This window comes from Martes martes (assembly GCF_963455335.1).
Source record: "Martes martes genome assembly, chromosome: 10".
NCBI lineage: Eukaryota > Metazoa > Chordata > Mammalia > Carnivora > Mustelidae > Martes > Martes martes.
In genome coordinates, this window is record NC_137898.1 from 52,271,823 (window position 1) to 52,286,723 (window position 14,901).

The 14,901-nt window shown below is 43.1% G+C and overlaps 1 protein-coding gene across 4 annotated transcripts in view; it reads left to right on the forward strand.

Annotated features, from left to right (window-relative positions):
* RIC3 (RIC3 acetylcholine receptor chaperone) overlaps positions 1-14,901 on the forward strand; it is a 77,417-nt gene that overhangs the window by 50,192 nt on the left and 12,324 nt on the right. For 3 of the 4 annotated variants that reach the window (XM_080814902.1, XM_080814903.1, XM_080814904.1), the window contains exon 5: positions 11,170-11,315. In XM_080814902.1, the coding sequence (XP_080671028.1) occupies positions 11,170-11,315 (146 nt within the window). Of the gene's footprint in view, positions 1-11,169; positions 11,316-11,406; positions 12,380-14,901 lie in introns of those variants that run through there. The other variant, XM_080814905.1, reaches the window with a different exon arrangement.

Sequence of the window (14,901 nt, forward strand, 5' to 3'; positions counted from 1 at the left end):
GCAAATCAGGGGGACTTGACAAAAGGGAGGGAAAAAAAATCGCAGACTGTTGGGTGCCTGAGTAGCTCAGTCAGTGAGGCATCTGCCTTTGGCTCAGATCGTGATTCCAGGTCCTGGGATTGAGTCCTGCATCAGGCTCCCTGCTCAGCAGGAAGTCTGCTTCTCTCTCTCTTTCTGCCCTTCCCGCCCACTTGTTCTCTCCCTCTCTCTCTCTTTTTCACGCTCTCTCTTAAATAAATAAAATCTTAAAAAAAAAAAAAAATTCAGGCTGAGGGCCCCTGGCTGGCTCAGTCAGAAGAACATGTAACTCTTGATCTCGGGGTTTTGAGTTTGAGCCCCATATCAGGTGTAGAGATTACTTAGATAAATGAATAAATAGTTTTTTAAAAAATTACAGGCTGTTTTCAGGAATCCTTGGTAGCAAATAGCCAACTCTGGGTAGCAAAAATTTGGAGAAGATGACAGAATTTATTGGAAAAGTACGGCTTAGCTCACAATATCAAAGGAATAGCTGAAAATCCAGGTTTCAGAAAGAGGGGGAACCAGAGAAGCTCTGGGGAGTTAGAGGACAGAAACAAATGGACAGGTTCTTCAAGGTCTGCTGTCAGAATGAATTAACATGAAAAGTTTTCAGATCTGGCTTCATTGCATTTAACACTCAGTTTTAGGAGAAAGTACAACTGGTCCAACTTGGGTCTTGTGTGTATCACTGAATCAGTCACTGCAGCAAGGGATTGAGTGTAATGATTGGCTGTGGGCCACGTGGCCACTGTTGAAGGAGAGGTAAGGGAATGGATAACTTCACTCTAACCTTTGCAGTATGAGCAAAAGAGAGGTTGGTTCCCCAAAAGGAAAACTAGGTAATAGCAATGAAAGAGAAGAAAGAGATAAAGAGGAGTTAGAGAGTTGTGGTCCAAATGACCAGGAAAATGATATCAACCAACATAAAAACATAGAAGAGGAGAAAGAAAACAGGACTTTGGTATAGGGATCGGCTTTGAGTTCAGCTTTGAATATGGTTGAGGTGCGATCAGAACATCTGTGTATGTTGTAGAACAACAATAGGAAGTTTGGATATTGAGGTCAGGACCAGGGACACAAGTTTGGAAGTCATTTGGCTGGAGTTAAGTAAGGGCCATGGGGAGAGATGAGATCAAATTCTTGAGGTACATCATACTGTGTGGCAGTTGCTTGCAATCTTTTGCTGGTCTGAATTCTGTTCTAATCATGAATGGTGTTGTAAGAAACTGTTTCATTCTCTGCTTTACTTTTAGATTCAGAACTTGATGATTCCGCTGGGTTTATAATATTCAAAGTCTGATCAAGTATCTTCTAACTTGACCTTCTGTTTTTCTAGCATCTTGAAATCTGCTCTATCCAGCCTCTCCAAACCCAGCTGCTCATGCAGCTGTTCCTCATCCTGGGCCAACTAAGCCCTGGTTTTGAAGAGTGAATTTAAGATTAACTTCATTAGTAGCAAGGATTCTAAGTGGAAAAGCCTAGATCACTGGAGTTTTGAGACTGGTTTTCGTGTAATAAGTCAGGATTAGAGGTAGAGTGTGGGTTTCATCTATGTAGAGGCATTGGTTTAATTTGTGATACTGGGTCTGCTTCCTGAGGGCATGACTGTAAGAATGGACAAGTGAGAGCCCAAGGTTTGAGCCTTCAGAAAATCCATGTATTTAGGAGGTGAATGGGGGTAAGTGAGCCAGGATCAGAGGTCCAAGGAATAGTTAAAGTCGGAGGAATACAGAGGTCTCAATAGCCAAGGGAAGATAACATTTCAAGGAGAGGATGGCCTACAGTACAGAGAAGTCAAGAAGAATAAAATGTAAAAAAAAAAAAAAAAAAAAAAATTATTCTTGGACTTGAGAGTAAAGTGTTATTGATGATTGTCACAAATTTTGGTATAATGATGGAGTAGAAACCAGATTTCAGGGAGGTGGGAGAAAACAGGTGGTAAGGAAATGGGGACCAATTAAACTGACACATATTTATTGAGTGCTTGCATTGTTCATGGCACAGTGCCTGTACTGTCCTGAACTTACCAGTGTCCTCCAGGACTATCAGATGAAACTGAGACAATGAGGAATCTGTGAAAACAGTCATTATATAAATTCAGAAGCTGTGAGGCAGACCATGATTAATTGCCTAATGTATGATACGGACAGTAGGAATATGCTTGTTCAGAGGTAAAAGACGATGCTTTTATTTAGAATTTTCTGAGAAAGCTTCACTTGCCTGTTTCTGCTTCTCCTAGCCAACCTCTTTTAAGAACTCTTAGGAGTTCTGGTTTTCCATGAGTTAGGAAACAGAGTCAAGACTCTTTCATTCAGTAAAAATGAAAATGCACTGAGTACAGTCCAGAGAAGTAATATGTGCATCCCAGGGCCAGAGCTCTGTGATAAGCACATAGGCTCTTTTTTTTCCCTTCCAAGTTTTTATTTAAATTCCAGTTAATTTACAGTGTAAAATTAGTTTCAGGTGTAGGATTTGGTGATTTATCACTTACATATAACACCTAGTGCTCAACACAATAAGTGCCCTCCTTAATCCCCATCACTCATTTAACCCATCCCCCTACCCATCTCCCCTCCAGTAACCTTCAGTTGGTTCTCCATAGTTGAGTCTGTTTCTTAGTTTGCCTCTTTTTCCCTCCTATGTTCATCTGTTTTCTTTCTTAAATTCCACATATGAGTGAAATCATATGGTATTTGTCTGACTTATTTCCTTTAGCATAGTACTGTCTAGCTCCATCCATGTCATTATAAATGGCAAGATTACATTCTTGTATGGCTGAGTAATATTCCACTGTATATGTATAGCACATCTTTATCCATTCATGAGTCAGTGGACATTTGGACTCTTGCCATAGTGTGGCTGTTGTTGATGATGCTGCCATAAACATCGGGATGCATGTATCCCTTTGAATCAGTATTTTTGTATCCTTTGGATAAATACCCAGTAGTGCAATTGTTGGATCATAGGTAGCTCTATTTTTAACTTTTTGAGAAACCTCCATACTGTTTGTTGGAGTGGCTGCACCAGCTTGCCTTCCCACCGCCGTGTAAGAGGGTTCCCCTTTTTCCACATCCTTGCGAACACCTGTTGTTTCTTGTGTTCTTGATTAAGCTATTCTGACAGGTGTGAGGTGATATCTCATTGTGGGTTTGATTTGTATTTTTTTGTAATGGTGATGTTGGAGCATTTTTTCATGTGCCTGTTGGTCATCAGTACACTGTCTTGGGAAAAATGTCTCTGGATGTCTTCTGTCCATATTTTGACTGGGTTATTTGTTTTTTGGGTGTTGAGTTTTATAAGTTCTTTCTATATTTTAGATTCTAACAAATAGGCTCTTTTAGCTGAGTCAGAAGCTCCCCACAAAGTGAATTGTAATAAGAATTAGTTCTACAGAGCAGATGAGCAGTTATGACAAGTCAGGACTCCTGTACAGATAGGAAGAATAGAACTGCAAGAGGCCTGCTACAGGTAAGATTTTAGCTGAATGTGGGACAGACAGGCTTCTTCAGCTTCATGGCTGTGAGGCCCTTTAGTGTGGAAGAAATGGAGCTCATGGTGTTTCTGTTTTCTCCCCACTGGTAGGGCTGTGGAAAAGTTGCACCTTCATTTTCCTCAGTTACCATCCTAACACTGGTGGAAGGAACACTTTTTTCCTATTAGTCATTAAGGCTAAAGTTTGTTAGGCTAAGCATAAACAGGAACACAAACTGGAGACTGGCTGATTAGAAAAAATTGAAGGCACCTCTTGGAGGCAGGTATTAAAGGTCATTTTTCCTTCATGAATTTATATTGCCATGGAATGATTTGTATTTTTAAGAGGAGAATAAATAGTCTCTGTTAAATCCTGCCACTAAATAAAACTGGTCCCAAACCAGTTCTCAGTCTTCTGAGTAGGACTTTGTCTGCCTATGAGTGTGATGCAGAGCTTCCATCTCAAAGAAAATCATCCTGCCATTAATCTTGAGCCTCATTTTTGTACACATTTGCCCAGAGTTATTCAGCTAAATTGGGACTCAAACCCAGGTTTTCTAAACTGGAACTTGAGCATTGTGCTTTAAGAATTGCATAGAATGTTATCAGAAGCCAGGAGACTTTAGTTGTAGTTCAAGTGATGACATGAATTAGCAATAGGAATAAATTTAGAATTTCCCCTCTGTGGACCTCAGTTTCTCTGGTCTAGATTGTTAGGGCCCGTGATCAAAGGAACAAGACCAACACAAAGTGAAAGTCAAGCAAAGCTTTATTTCGCGCCAAGCACCGAAAATCAAACCGAACGGTCAAGGCCATCTCTTACGAAGAGGCGATGACGACGAGGACGCCACTCCCGATGAGGCCGCTCCCCGGATGAGGCCGCTCCCGACGATGAAGAGGCAATGATGACGAGGACAACAACCCCGACGACACAGACTCTGCTCCCCATGACGCTGCTCCCCGACGGACGAGGCTGCTTCTCGACAGCACTGCTCCCAAGGACTACCCCAACGACTACTACTCCAACTACTACTCCCCCCACCCAGCCTCACAGACTAACCTTTATAGAGGTGGTTGAGCCTACCCCATACACAGGTGGCCAGTGAGATTGCAACACACAGGGAAAATTGCACAGTCATGCTCAGTCAGCAATATGGGTGACCAATTGAATTTCAATTCACCACAGTCAATATATGCACGCCCCACTGATTGGATGTTTCCATCCGGCCTGGCCCGCCCCCATATCCGGGGCCTGAAAGCAAGTTCCTCTGGGAGGGGCGGGGTCAAACTAAGTTTACAACCAAACGGCTCCCTCTGGCTAACCAGGCCCCTACATTCCCCCCTTTTCTTTGGAAATTAGTCAAATCCTTGATTTTTCAGTCAGTTCTATGTTCTCCTGTTGTAAGGGGTTATATTGAGCATGTAAGACTAACATTTTTATCGCTCTAATTTTCCAGGTTTCATTTCTGTAAAATCTATTTCCCAATAAATTCCTGGTTCCTTACCTCTTTCTCTTTTCCCTCTTCCCATTCTAGTTCCTCCCACATTAACTGCCTGGCATTGAGCACATCTGTCAACTACATCCTGAACCATATGCCCTAATTTAGAAACCTGGAACTGCTTGCCTATAAGCTCCTTGAGTTTGTGTGTCCCCAAATGAGTACCCTGATGTATCTGGTCTACTAATTTCTTACCTAGTCTTTGAGGAAGAATTATTTTTCCTGCTTTAGTCTTAGCCCAGTCCCCTTCATAGTCCAATTTAACGCATTTTTGTAAATACTTTAAATCTTCTTATGAATAGTAAGGTTTTTCTGGTAGGGCTGGAGCCGGGAGTGTAACCAGCTCTTGCACTGTTTCTCGGGCTGCTTGCTTTGCAGCTTGATCTGCTAATTGGTTTCCTTTTGAAATCAGATCAGTCCCCTTTTGGTGTCCCAGGCAATGCATAATGGCTACCTCTTTTGGGTCCCAAATAGCCTGGAGGAGAGCCAATATTTCTCCTCTGTTCTTAATTTCTTTTCCTTCTGCTGTTAATAGGCCCCCTTTCTTTATAAATAGTTCCATGTATGTGGAGAGTAGCAAAGCCGTACCTGCTGTCCGTATAGATGTTGACGGTTTTACCTTTGGCCATCTGTAGTGCATTGGTGAGTGTAATCAGCTCCACTTTTTATGCTGAGGTTCCATGTGTCAGGGCTGCCATCCAGAGTTTCTGCTCAGGGGAAACCACCACAGCCCCCACATACCTCTTTTCATCGACCATGGAGCTACTCCCTTCTGTGAACAGAGTCATCTTCACATCTGGGAGGGGAGTGTCTCTGAGATCTGGCCTTATTCCTGCGACTTGGGTTAGGACCTCCCCGCAGTTGTGTGGGTGGTCAGCCAGCTACTCTGGCAGCAGCGTGGCTGGGTTTAGCACTGCCGGGGGCTGGAAGGTCACTCTTGGTTCGTTGAGGAGGAGGGCCTGATACCCCGTCACTCGGGCGTTCATCATCCTTTGGTCTGGTGGAGTCCAGAGAAGGCCCTCGATAGCGTGTGTGGTGGTTATGATGAGATTTTGACCCAAAGTCAATTTACTTGCATCTTTGACCAAGAGGGCCGTGGCAGCAGTTATGCGGAGGCAAGGGAGGAACCCAGCTGCTACTGGATCTAGTTTCTTGCTAAGATAGGCTACTGACCTTTGCCAAGGCCCCAGAGTCTGAGTTAAAACTCCTTTGGCCACCCCTGCCTTTTCATCCACATACAAGTGGAAGGGCTTGGTAACATCTGGGATGGCCAATACTGGGGCACTCAGTAAGGCTGTTTGTAATTCCTGAAATGTTCCTTCGGCTTCAGCTGTCCACTCTTATCATAGTGAGCCCCCCTTTTGCCAGTTCGTAGAGAGGTTGGGCAATCTCTGCAAACTGTGGTATCCACAGCCTGCAGTAGCCCACCGTCCCAAGAAACTCCCTCACTTGTCGGAACATGGTGGGGCAGAGGTATCGGGTGATCACCTGTTTCCTGGACTCAGACAGTGAACGCACTCCCTCATGGAGATCAAAGCCTAGATAAGTGGCATGGCTCTGACAGAGCTGTGCTTTCTTTGCTGACACCCGATACCCTTTTTCCTGCAGAGTCTGTAAGAGAGTTCTTGCCCCCACCCCACAAATATGACTCATAGTCCTCAACGGCTCTTAGCAAGTCATCAACATACTGTAACAGAGTGACTCCCGGGTTGGAGGTTCTGTACTCACGCAAATCCTTGTGTAGGGCCTCGTCGAAAATGGTGGGTGAATTCTTGGATCCTTGGGGAAGTCTTGTCCAGGTGAGCTGGCCTTGGAACCCTTCCTGTGGGTCGGACCACTCAAAAGCAAAAAGAGGCTGAGATTCCCTTGCTAAAGATATGCAGAAAAATGCATCCTTGAGATCTAAGACAGTATACACAGTTCTTTTGGGACGCAAGAGAGAGTAGGGTATAGGGGTTAGGCACCATCGGGTGGAGATCTTCAACCCGTTTATTAACTTCCCGCAAGTCCTGAATGGGTCGGTACTCCCCAGTCTCGGCCTTTTTGACAGGCAGCAAAGGTGTGTTCTATGGAGACTTGCAAGGAACTAGGATCCTGTCTCCTCGGAGGCAGTTAATGTGTTTTCTGATCCCTTCCTTTGCTTCCTGGGGGAGGGGGTACTGCCAGACGCAAACAGCCGTAGCCATTGCCTTTAATTGTACCACCACTGGAGGTTGTCCCCTGGCCAAGCCAGGGGGCTTCCCTTCTGCCCAGACCTCAGGAAACTCGACCTGTAGGATTTGGAGAAGGCTCCCCCACTTTGTCTCCTCTGGTTTTGAGATTGGCTCGTAACGGAGGTATTCATCTACTGCTGCCATAAGCACCTGTACAGTGGGTTGTCTCAAGGTTACAGTCATGTCTCCTTCCGAGAACTGAATGCCAGCTCGTAGCTTGTGGAGGAGATCTCTTCTCATCAAGTTATATGGGGCATTAGGGAGGACAAAAATCGATGTTTAACTACTCCTGAGGCCAAATTTAAAGTCCTTTCTGTTGTCCATTATGTCTCTCTGTGCCATTTGCTCCTTGTACCCAGACTTCCTCTCCAGATAGTTTTCCCATAGGTTTAAGTAATGATGAAAATTGGGCTCCCCTGTCTACCAAAAAAATCAACTGATTTCCCCTCCACTTCAATTTTTACTCTGGTGGCCAGCATTGCCGTCTTCCTTTTGGGGCATTCCCTGGCCCAGTGTCCTTTTTCCTTACAGTAAGCACACTGATCTGAATCTAAGTCTTCCCGCCTGCCTTCTCTGTGCTTAGGCTTTTCCTTCCATTTATCATCCCCTCCCTGCCTCATGTAATGCCAAAACCTTAACCAGCTTTTTGTCTGTTTTTCATCCTCCTGTGCATCCCTGTTGTTAAACACCTTTTCTGCTATTCCCACTAACTCAGATTCTTCCCTTCAAATCCTTCAACTTTCTGAAGTTTCCTCCCTGTATCTGGGGCTGACTGACTGGCAAAAGCAAGATTCACTGCCCTCTGATTTTCGGGTACCTCAGGCTTGATCAGGCTATACATTTTATAGGCTTCAATAAGCCTTTCTAGGAAAGCTACTGGAGACTCATTCTTACCTTGAGTCATCGTACTAATTCTGGTTTAGTCCGAGTGCAGCTTTTACTTCTGGAAATTCTTGCCCATTTCAGTTCCAGGATTTCAACATATCAAAGACCTGTATTTCTTCTGAAAGTCTCCCATATGAATTTCCTTTAAGGCGGAATTCATCTTACAAGAGAATTAAAACAATTACAAATGACAAAAACTCAGAATAGATATGGTTAAATATCAAATGATGACCCTTATCAAAACATTAAAACTTTAGGAAATGTATAGAACCTCTGGAGTAGTTACAGCATTTACCCAAATGTAACCCAAGGTTTATCATTGATTTAGCAGTACTTCCTGAGTAACTTAGCATATCAAGGAAAAGCCTTATGAGTCAAAGAGATCTCATTTACAATTCTGGGCGGCCAAAGAGAAAGCCATTTACATTTTCTTAGAAACATCTCAATCTCTAGTGAAGACTAAATATTAACCAATTGTGAACTGTTGCAACAGCAGTTAAGCACAAAACATGTTTACCAACAGATTTCAAAAGCACAAACCCAGTTCCAGCAACCAGTGCCCTAGCACTTCATCCCATTTGTCATCCAAGCAAAACTTCAAAGCTTCAGGTTACCAAAGACTCCGAAAGCTACTTTAACAATTACCCATTAAAACCCTGAGACAGACAATTAACCATCAGCCCAGCCATCCCTCCGCCAACATACCTCACATTCCACCTGGGCCCATTCCACTTCAGATGCTATGTTTTCCCCGCCAGCAAGGGGGAGGGGCTAGGCAGTCCACTTCAGGCCAGAGAAGGAAAGGAATTCCCCAAAACAAAGGGAGTTTCGGCAGCTGCTTGGGAATATTCCTTAAAGTCTCTGTCTCGAGTTCGATTCATCCCGTAGCGCCAGTTCTGCTTACCAAAAGTGGCCCACTAGGCACTCATATTCCATGCCCGGCTCCAATGAGCATCAGCAATGGGCACCTTAACCTGGCATTAGACTAACCCCAGTTGGCTCCAGTTATAGTCCTTAACACATGAAATGAGTGAGGGAGAAGCCCCACGTCTATTATGAGGAATGGAGAGATGAAAGAGTCCCCTTACTCTCTGCTTGCCCCATTCCTTCAATCACACAACAACACAACAGACAACACAAAGACAACCGCAGACCCAGCTGTCCTTGCCCAGAACCTGCCACCGGTGGGGATTTTCTTGGTCCCCGGTGACCACCTAGGGGGACTCGAACCCCCCGGCCACTACCCAGTGGGACTCGAACCCCTGGAAACCGCCTAGGGGGACTAGAACCCCCCCCCAGCAGGCCCCTGACTGCCCAGGGGGACTTGAACCCCCTGGTGATCCCCTGACCACCCAGGGGGACTTGAACCCCCCAGCGATCCCCTGACCATCTAGGGGGACTCGAACCCCCTGACCGCCCAGAAGGACTTGAACCCCCCGGTGATCCCCTGACCGCCCAAGGGGACTCGAACCCCCTGGTGATCTACCAGTGGAGGGAAGGGGCGTTCCCGCATCCACGCCAGCCCTGGGGAGCATGGCTGTGTCCACCTTCTCCCCGGTGGGCCATACCCTGGAGCTCCACAACCAGACAGACAGACAAGATCCCAACACCTCCAGAGGCTTTTCCCAGAAATTCCGATGCTGGCTCAGTTCTCGTCGTTTGATCCTGGACAAGCCTCCAGTGTTAGGGTCTATGATCAAAGGAACGAGACGGACACAAAGTGAAAGTCAAGCAAAGCTTTATTTCACGCCAAGCACTGAAAATCAAACCGACCAGTCGGGGCCATTTTTTACGAAGAGGCGACGATGACGAGGACACTGCTTCCGATGAGGGCGCTCCCCGGACGAGGCCTCTCCCAACAACGAAGAGGCGATGACGAGGATGACAACCCCGACAACACAGACTCTGCTCCCCATGATGCCGCTCCCCGGACGACGCCCCTCCGGCAAGGCTGCTCCCGGACAACTACGCTTCCCGACCGTGCTGCTCCTGAGAACTACCCCAGTGACTACTACTCCAACTACTACTCCCCCCACCCAGCCTCACAGACTAACCTTTATAGAGGTGGTTAAGCCTGGCCCATACACAGGTGGCCAATGAGATTGCAACACACAGGAAAAACTGCACAGTCATGCTTGGTTGACAATATGGGTGACCAATTGAATTTCAATTCACCACAGTCAATATATGCACGCCCCACTGATTGGATGTTTCCATCCGGCCTGGCCCGCCCCCATATCCGGGGCCTGAAAGCAAGTTCCTCTGGGAGGGGCGGGGTCAAACTAAGTTTACAACCAAACGGCTCCCTCTGGCTAACCAGGACCCTACAAGATGACTGATTTGTCAGAATGACACAGCTCTGAAATGTACAGGGGTATCTTTATTTCTACACAAGTAGATGCAGCCTAGTGATTCCTGTGCTGGGCTAGGATATTTTTCCATAGTTAAGTCTAATGACTCAGTACATTTTCTTTTGATGGCCTTGCTTCATAAAAAAGTGGTTTATAGTAAATGGGTAATAAGAGTAACAGTGGGGGCGCCTGGGTGGCTCAGTGGGTTAAAGCCTCTGCCTTTGGCTCAGGTCATGATCCTGGGGTCCCGGGATCGAGCCCTGCATTGGGCTCTCTGCTCAGTGGGGAGCCTGCTTCCTCCTCTTTCTCTCTGCCTGCCTCTCTGCCTACTTGTGATCTGTCAAATAAATAAATAAACTCTTTAAAAAAAAAAGTAACAGTGAAATTTCTTGGAGATTAGAGAATCAGGGCAGTGAGGTATACTGAAAGAACACTGAACTGAAAGCTGAAACATCTAGGTACTGGTGCCATTATTGACCTTAATTCATTGTGGGACCTTGGGCAATCATTTGATCTTTTCTGGGCCTTAGTTTCTGCATTTATAAAATCAGAACATTGACCTAACATACCTAGTTTTCAGCTGTGCATTTCTAGGACCAATTTCTAGAATTACCTCCTGCTCTTGGACATCCTATTCTAGGATCCAGAAAGGTCATAATGATGCCTATGTTCATTGTCCAGGAGTTCATTTACCATTAAATGGCTGGGTTGTCTAATATCTCTAAGCAGAGCACAGACTGTGACTTCTGACCAAGAAAAACGGTTGCTGCATCAGCTACGAGAAATCACCAGGGTCATAAAAGAAGGAAAATTCACTGACAGACCCACTCCAGAGAAAGAAGCTGAAGAGGCCCCTTACATGGAAGACTGGGAAGGTAAACAGTGTCTTGTCATTTCTTGGTTAGCTGTCAGGCCAGAAAAGAGATTTTTTTTTTTTTTTTAAGATTTTATTTATTTATTTGACAGAGAGAGATCTCAAGTAGGCAGAGAGAGGAGAAAACAGGCTCCCTGCTGAGTAGAGAGCCCGATGCGGAGCTCGATCCCAAGACCCTGAGATCATGACCTGAGCCGAAGGCAGAGACTCTAACCCACAGAGCCACCCAGGTGCCCCCCAGAAAAGAGATCTTAAAAATGTTTTTAAATATAATGTATATATAATAAAATTCACCAGTTTTAAGTGTCTGGTTGAGTAAGTTTTGACAGATGTGTAGAGTGGTATAACTATGCCACAATCATGATCTAGGATGCTTCCTTCCTCTCAGGAAATTCCCTTCCCCTTTGGAGGGAATCCCTTCAACTGTCCTGGCAACAATATAACCACTTTCTGTCCCTATAATTTTACCATAAATGGGTCATATTGCAGATGCTCTTTTGTTTCTGGCTTCTTTAATTTAGCATAATGCTTTTGAGAGCATGCATTAAATGTATCAGTATTTTTTTTAATCGCTTAGTAGTATTCTGTTACATGGATATACTGTTTGTTTTTCTATTCACTAGTTTAAGAACATTTGGGTTGTCTCCAGCTTTGAGCTATTATGAATCAAGCTGCTATGAACTTGTGCATACACATCTGTTTGAACATATATTTTTATGTCTTTGGGGTATATCCTAGGAATGAGATTTATTTCTGAGCTTTTATGTTGTTTTATGTTAAGTGTATGTTCAACATTTTTAGAAACTGTCAACCTGTTTTCCAAAGTGGCTTTGCCATTTTGCCTTCTGCCAGCAATGTATGAGTCTTAGAGATACTCTGCATCCTTGGTAACACTTGGTATTGTCAGTCTTTTTACTTTTAGCCATTCTAGTGAATGTAGTGGTATCTCAATTGTAACTTTAATGTGCATTTCCCCAATGACTAATAATGATGAACATTTTTTAATGTATTCATTTGCCATCTGTGTATCTTTAGTAAAGTGTTCACATTGTTGGTCAGTTTTTTAATTGGGTTGATTTGTTTTTATTTTTTATTTATTTTTTTAAAGATTTTATTTATTTATTTGACAGATAGAGATCACAAGTAGGCAGAGAGACAGGCAGAGAGAAAGGAGGAAGCAGGCTGCCCGCCGAGCAGAGAGCCCGACATGGGGCTCGATCCCAGGACCCTGGGATCATGACCTGAGCCGAAGGCAGAGGCTTTAACCCACTGAGCCACCCAGGCGCCCCAGTTTGTTTTTATTGATTTACAGAAGTTCTTATATTCTGGATATAAGTTTATTATCAGTTATATGTGTTACAAATATTTTCTCCTAAACTATGGCTTTCCCTTTTATTTTCTTAGTGGCATTGTTCAAAGAGCAGAATTTTTATTATAATGAAGTTCAGTTTATCATTTTTCTCTTTTATGATCTTTACCTAACTTGTTTGCCTACCTCCTATATTTTCTTCTTCTAGAAGTGTTATAGTTTTAACTTATATTTATGCCTAGGAGCCATTTTGAGCTAGTTTTTATATATGGTGTGAGGTATTAGGACTGAGATTGTTTTTGCCACGTTGATATCCAATTATTCCTATTTATTTTGGAACATTTAATTACTTTGGCATGTTGTTTGAAAATCAGTTGACAATGTATTGGTGGGTCTTTTCTGGATTCTCTCTTTTTAAAATTTTTTTATTCAAGTATAATTAACATACAGTGTTATTAGTTTCAGGTGTTCGGTATGATTCACCAATTCTATACATTACTCAGTGTTCATCGTGATAACTGACGACCCTTAATCCCCTTCACCTATTTCATCTATCCCCCACTCACCCTTCTGGCAACCACCAATTTGTTTCCTATATTTAAGAGTCTGGGGTTTTTTGTTTTTTTTTTTCCTTTTCTTTTTTTTTCTTTTTTTTTTTTTTTTAAGTTTATTATGTATTTGAGGGAGAGAGAATGAGACCATGAGCAGGGGAGGGGAAAGGGAGAGGGAGAAGCAGAGTCCCTACTGATCAGGGAGCCTGATGTGGGGCTTGATCCCAGGACCCCAAGATCATGACCTGAGCCAAAGGCAGATGTTTAACCAGCTGAGCCACCCAGGTACCCCTGTTTCTCTTTTTTATTTGTTTTGTTTCTTAAATTTCACATATGAGTGAAATCATGTCTATACTTATAACAATATCACAATGTCTTTATCACTGTGTCTCTATATTAAGTCTTGAAATCAGGTAGCACAAATTCAGCTTGGGTTTTTTTCCCCCTTTTATTTCAAAATTATTTTGGTGATTCTAGGCCCTTCATATTCTCACATAAATGTAGAATCAGTATGTCAGTTTCTATGAAAAAGTCCAGTGAGATTCTTATCGGCATCATATTGAATCTTTAGATCAATTTGGAAGAATTAACATTATAGCAATATTGAATCTTTCAGTACATGAACATTTTACATCTCACCATTTAGATCTTTAATTTTTCAGCAGAGTTCATAGTTTTCAATGTATACATCTTATACATGTTTTATAAACTTGTGCTTAAGTAGTTCATATTTTTGAAGATACTGTGTTTATTTTAAAATTTCTAATTGCTTGTCACTATATAGAAATACAATTATTTTTTTATTCTGACCTTGTTTCCTATCACCTTTCTAAACACACTTAGTTCTAGTAGCTTTTTTTTCTTTAGGTCTTTTAAGATTAAATTTCATAGAATTTTCTACATAGAGAATCAAATTGTGATAGGCAGTTTTACCTCTAACTTTCCAATCAATATGTCTTTTATTTTTCTTGCCTTATTGCACTTGTCAGAAACTGTCACACAATACTGAATAGAAGTGGTGAGGCCAGACATCCTTGCTTTCCTGATATTAGGGGGAAGCCCTCACACATCATTATTAGTGTGATGTGAGCTGTTGGCTTTTCATGGATGCTCCTTTTCAGATTGAGGAACCTTCCTCCCAGTGTTACTTTGCTGAGAGTTTTTAATCACAAATGGGTATTTAATTTCGCGGAATGCTTTTTGTTAACTGAGATCATGTTTTTCTGTTTTCATCTATTAATCCAGTGAATTACATTGATTTTTTCTTTTTGAATGTTTAAACAACTTTACATTCCTGGGATAAAATCTATTTTGTTATGATGTTCTATATGGCTAGGTTCAATTTGCTAAGGACTATTTTTTTTTAATCTTTTTTATTTTTTTTTTAAGATTTTATTTATTTGACAGAGAAAGAGAGATCACAAGTAGGCAGAAAGGCAGGCAGAGAGAGGGGGACGCAGGCTCCCCACTGAGCAGAGAGACCGACGCGGGCCTCTATCCCAGGACCCTGAGACCATGACCCGAGCCGAAGGCAGGGGCCTAACCCACTGAGCCACCCAGGTGCCCTGCTAAGGACTTTTTAATTTTGTGTTTATAAGGGATATTTGTTTGTGCTTTTGCTTTCTTGTCATCTTTTTGGTTTTGATTGCATGGTAATGCATTGTAATGTGTTCCTTATATTTTCTGAAGCGTTTGTATAGAATTGCTATTTCCTTTCTTAAATATGG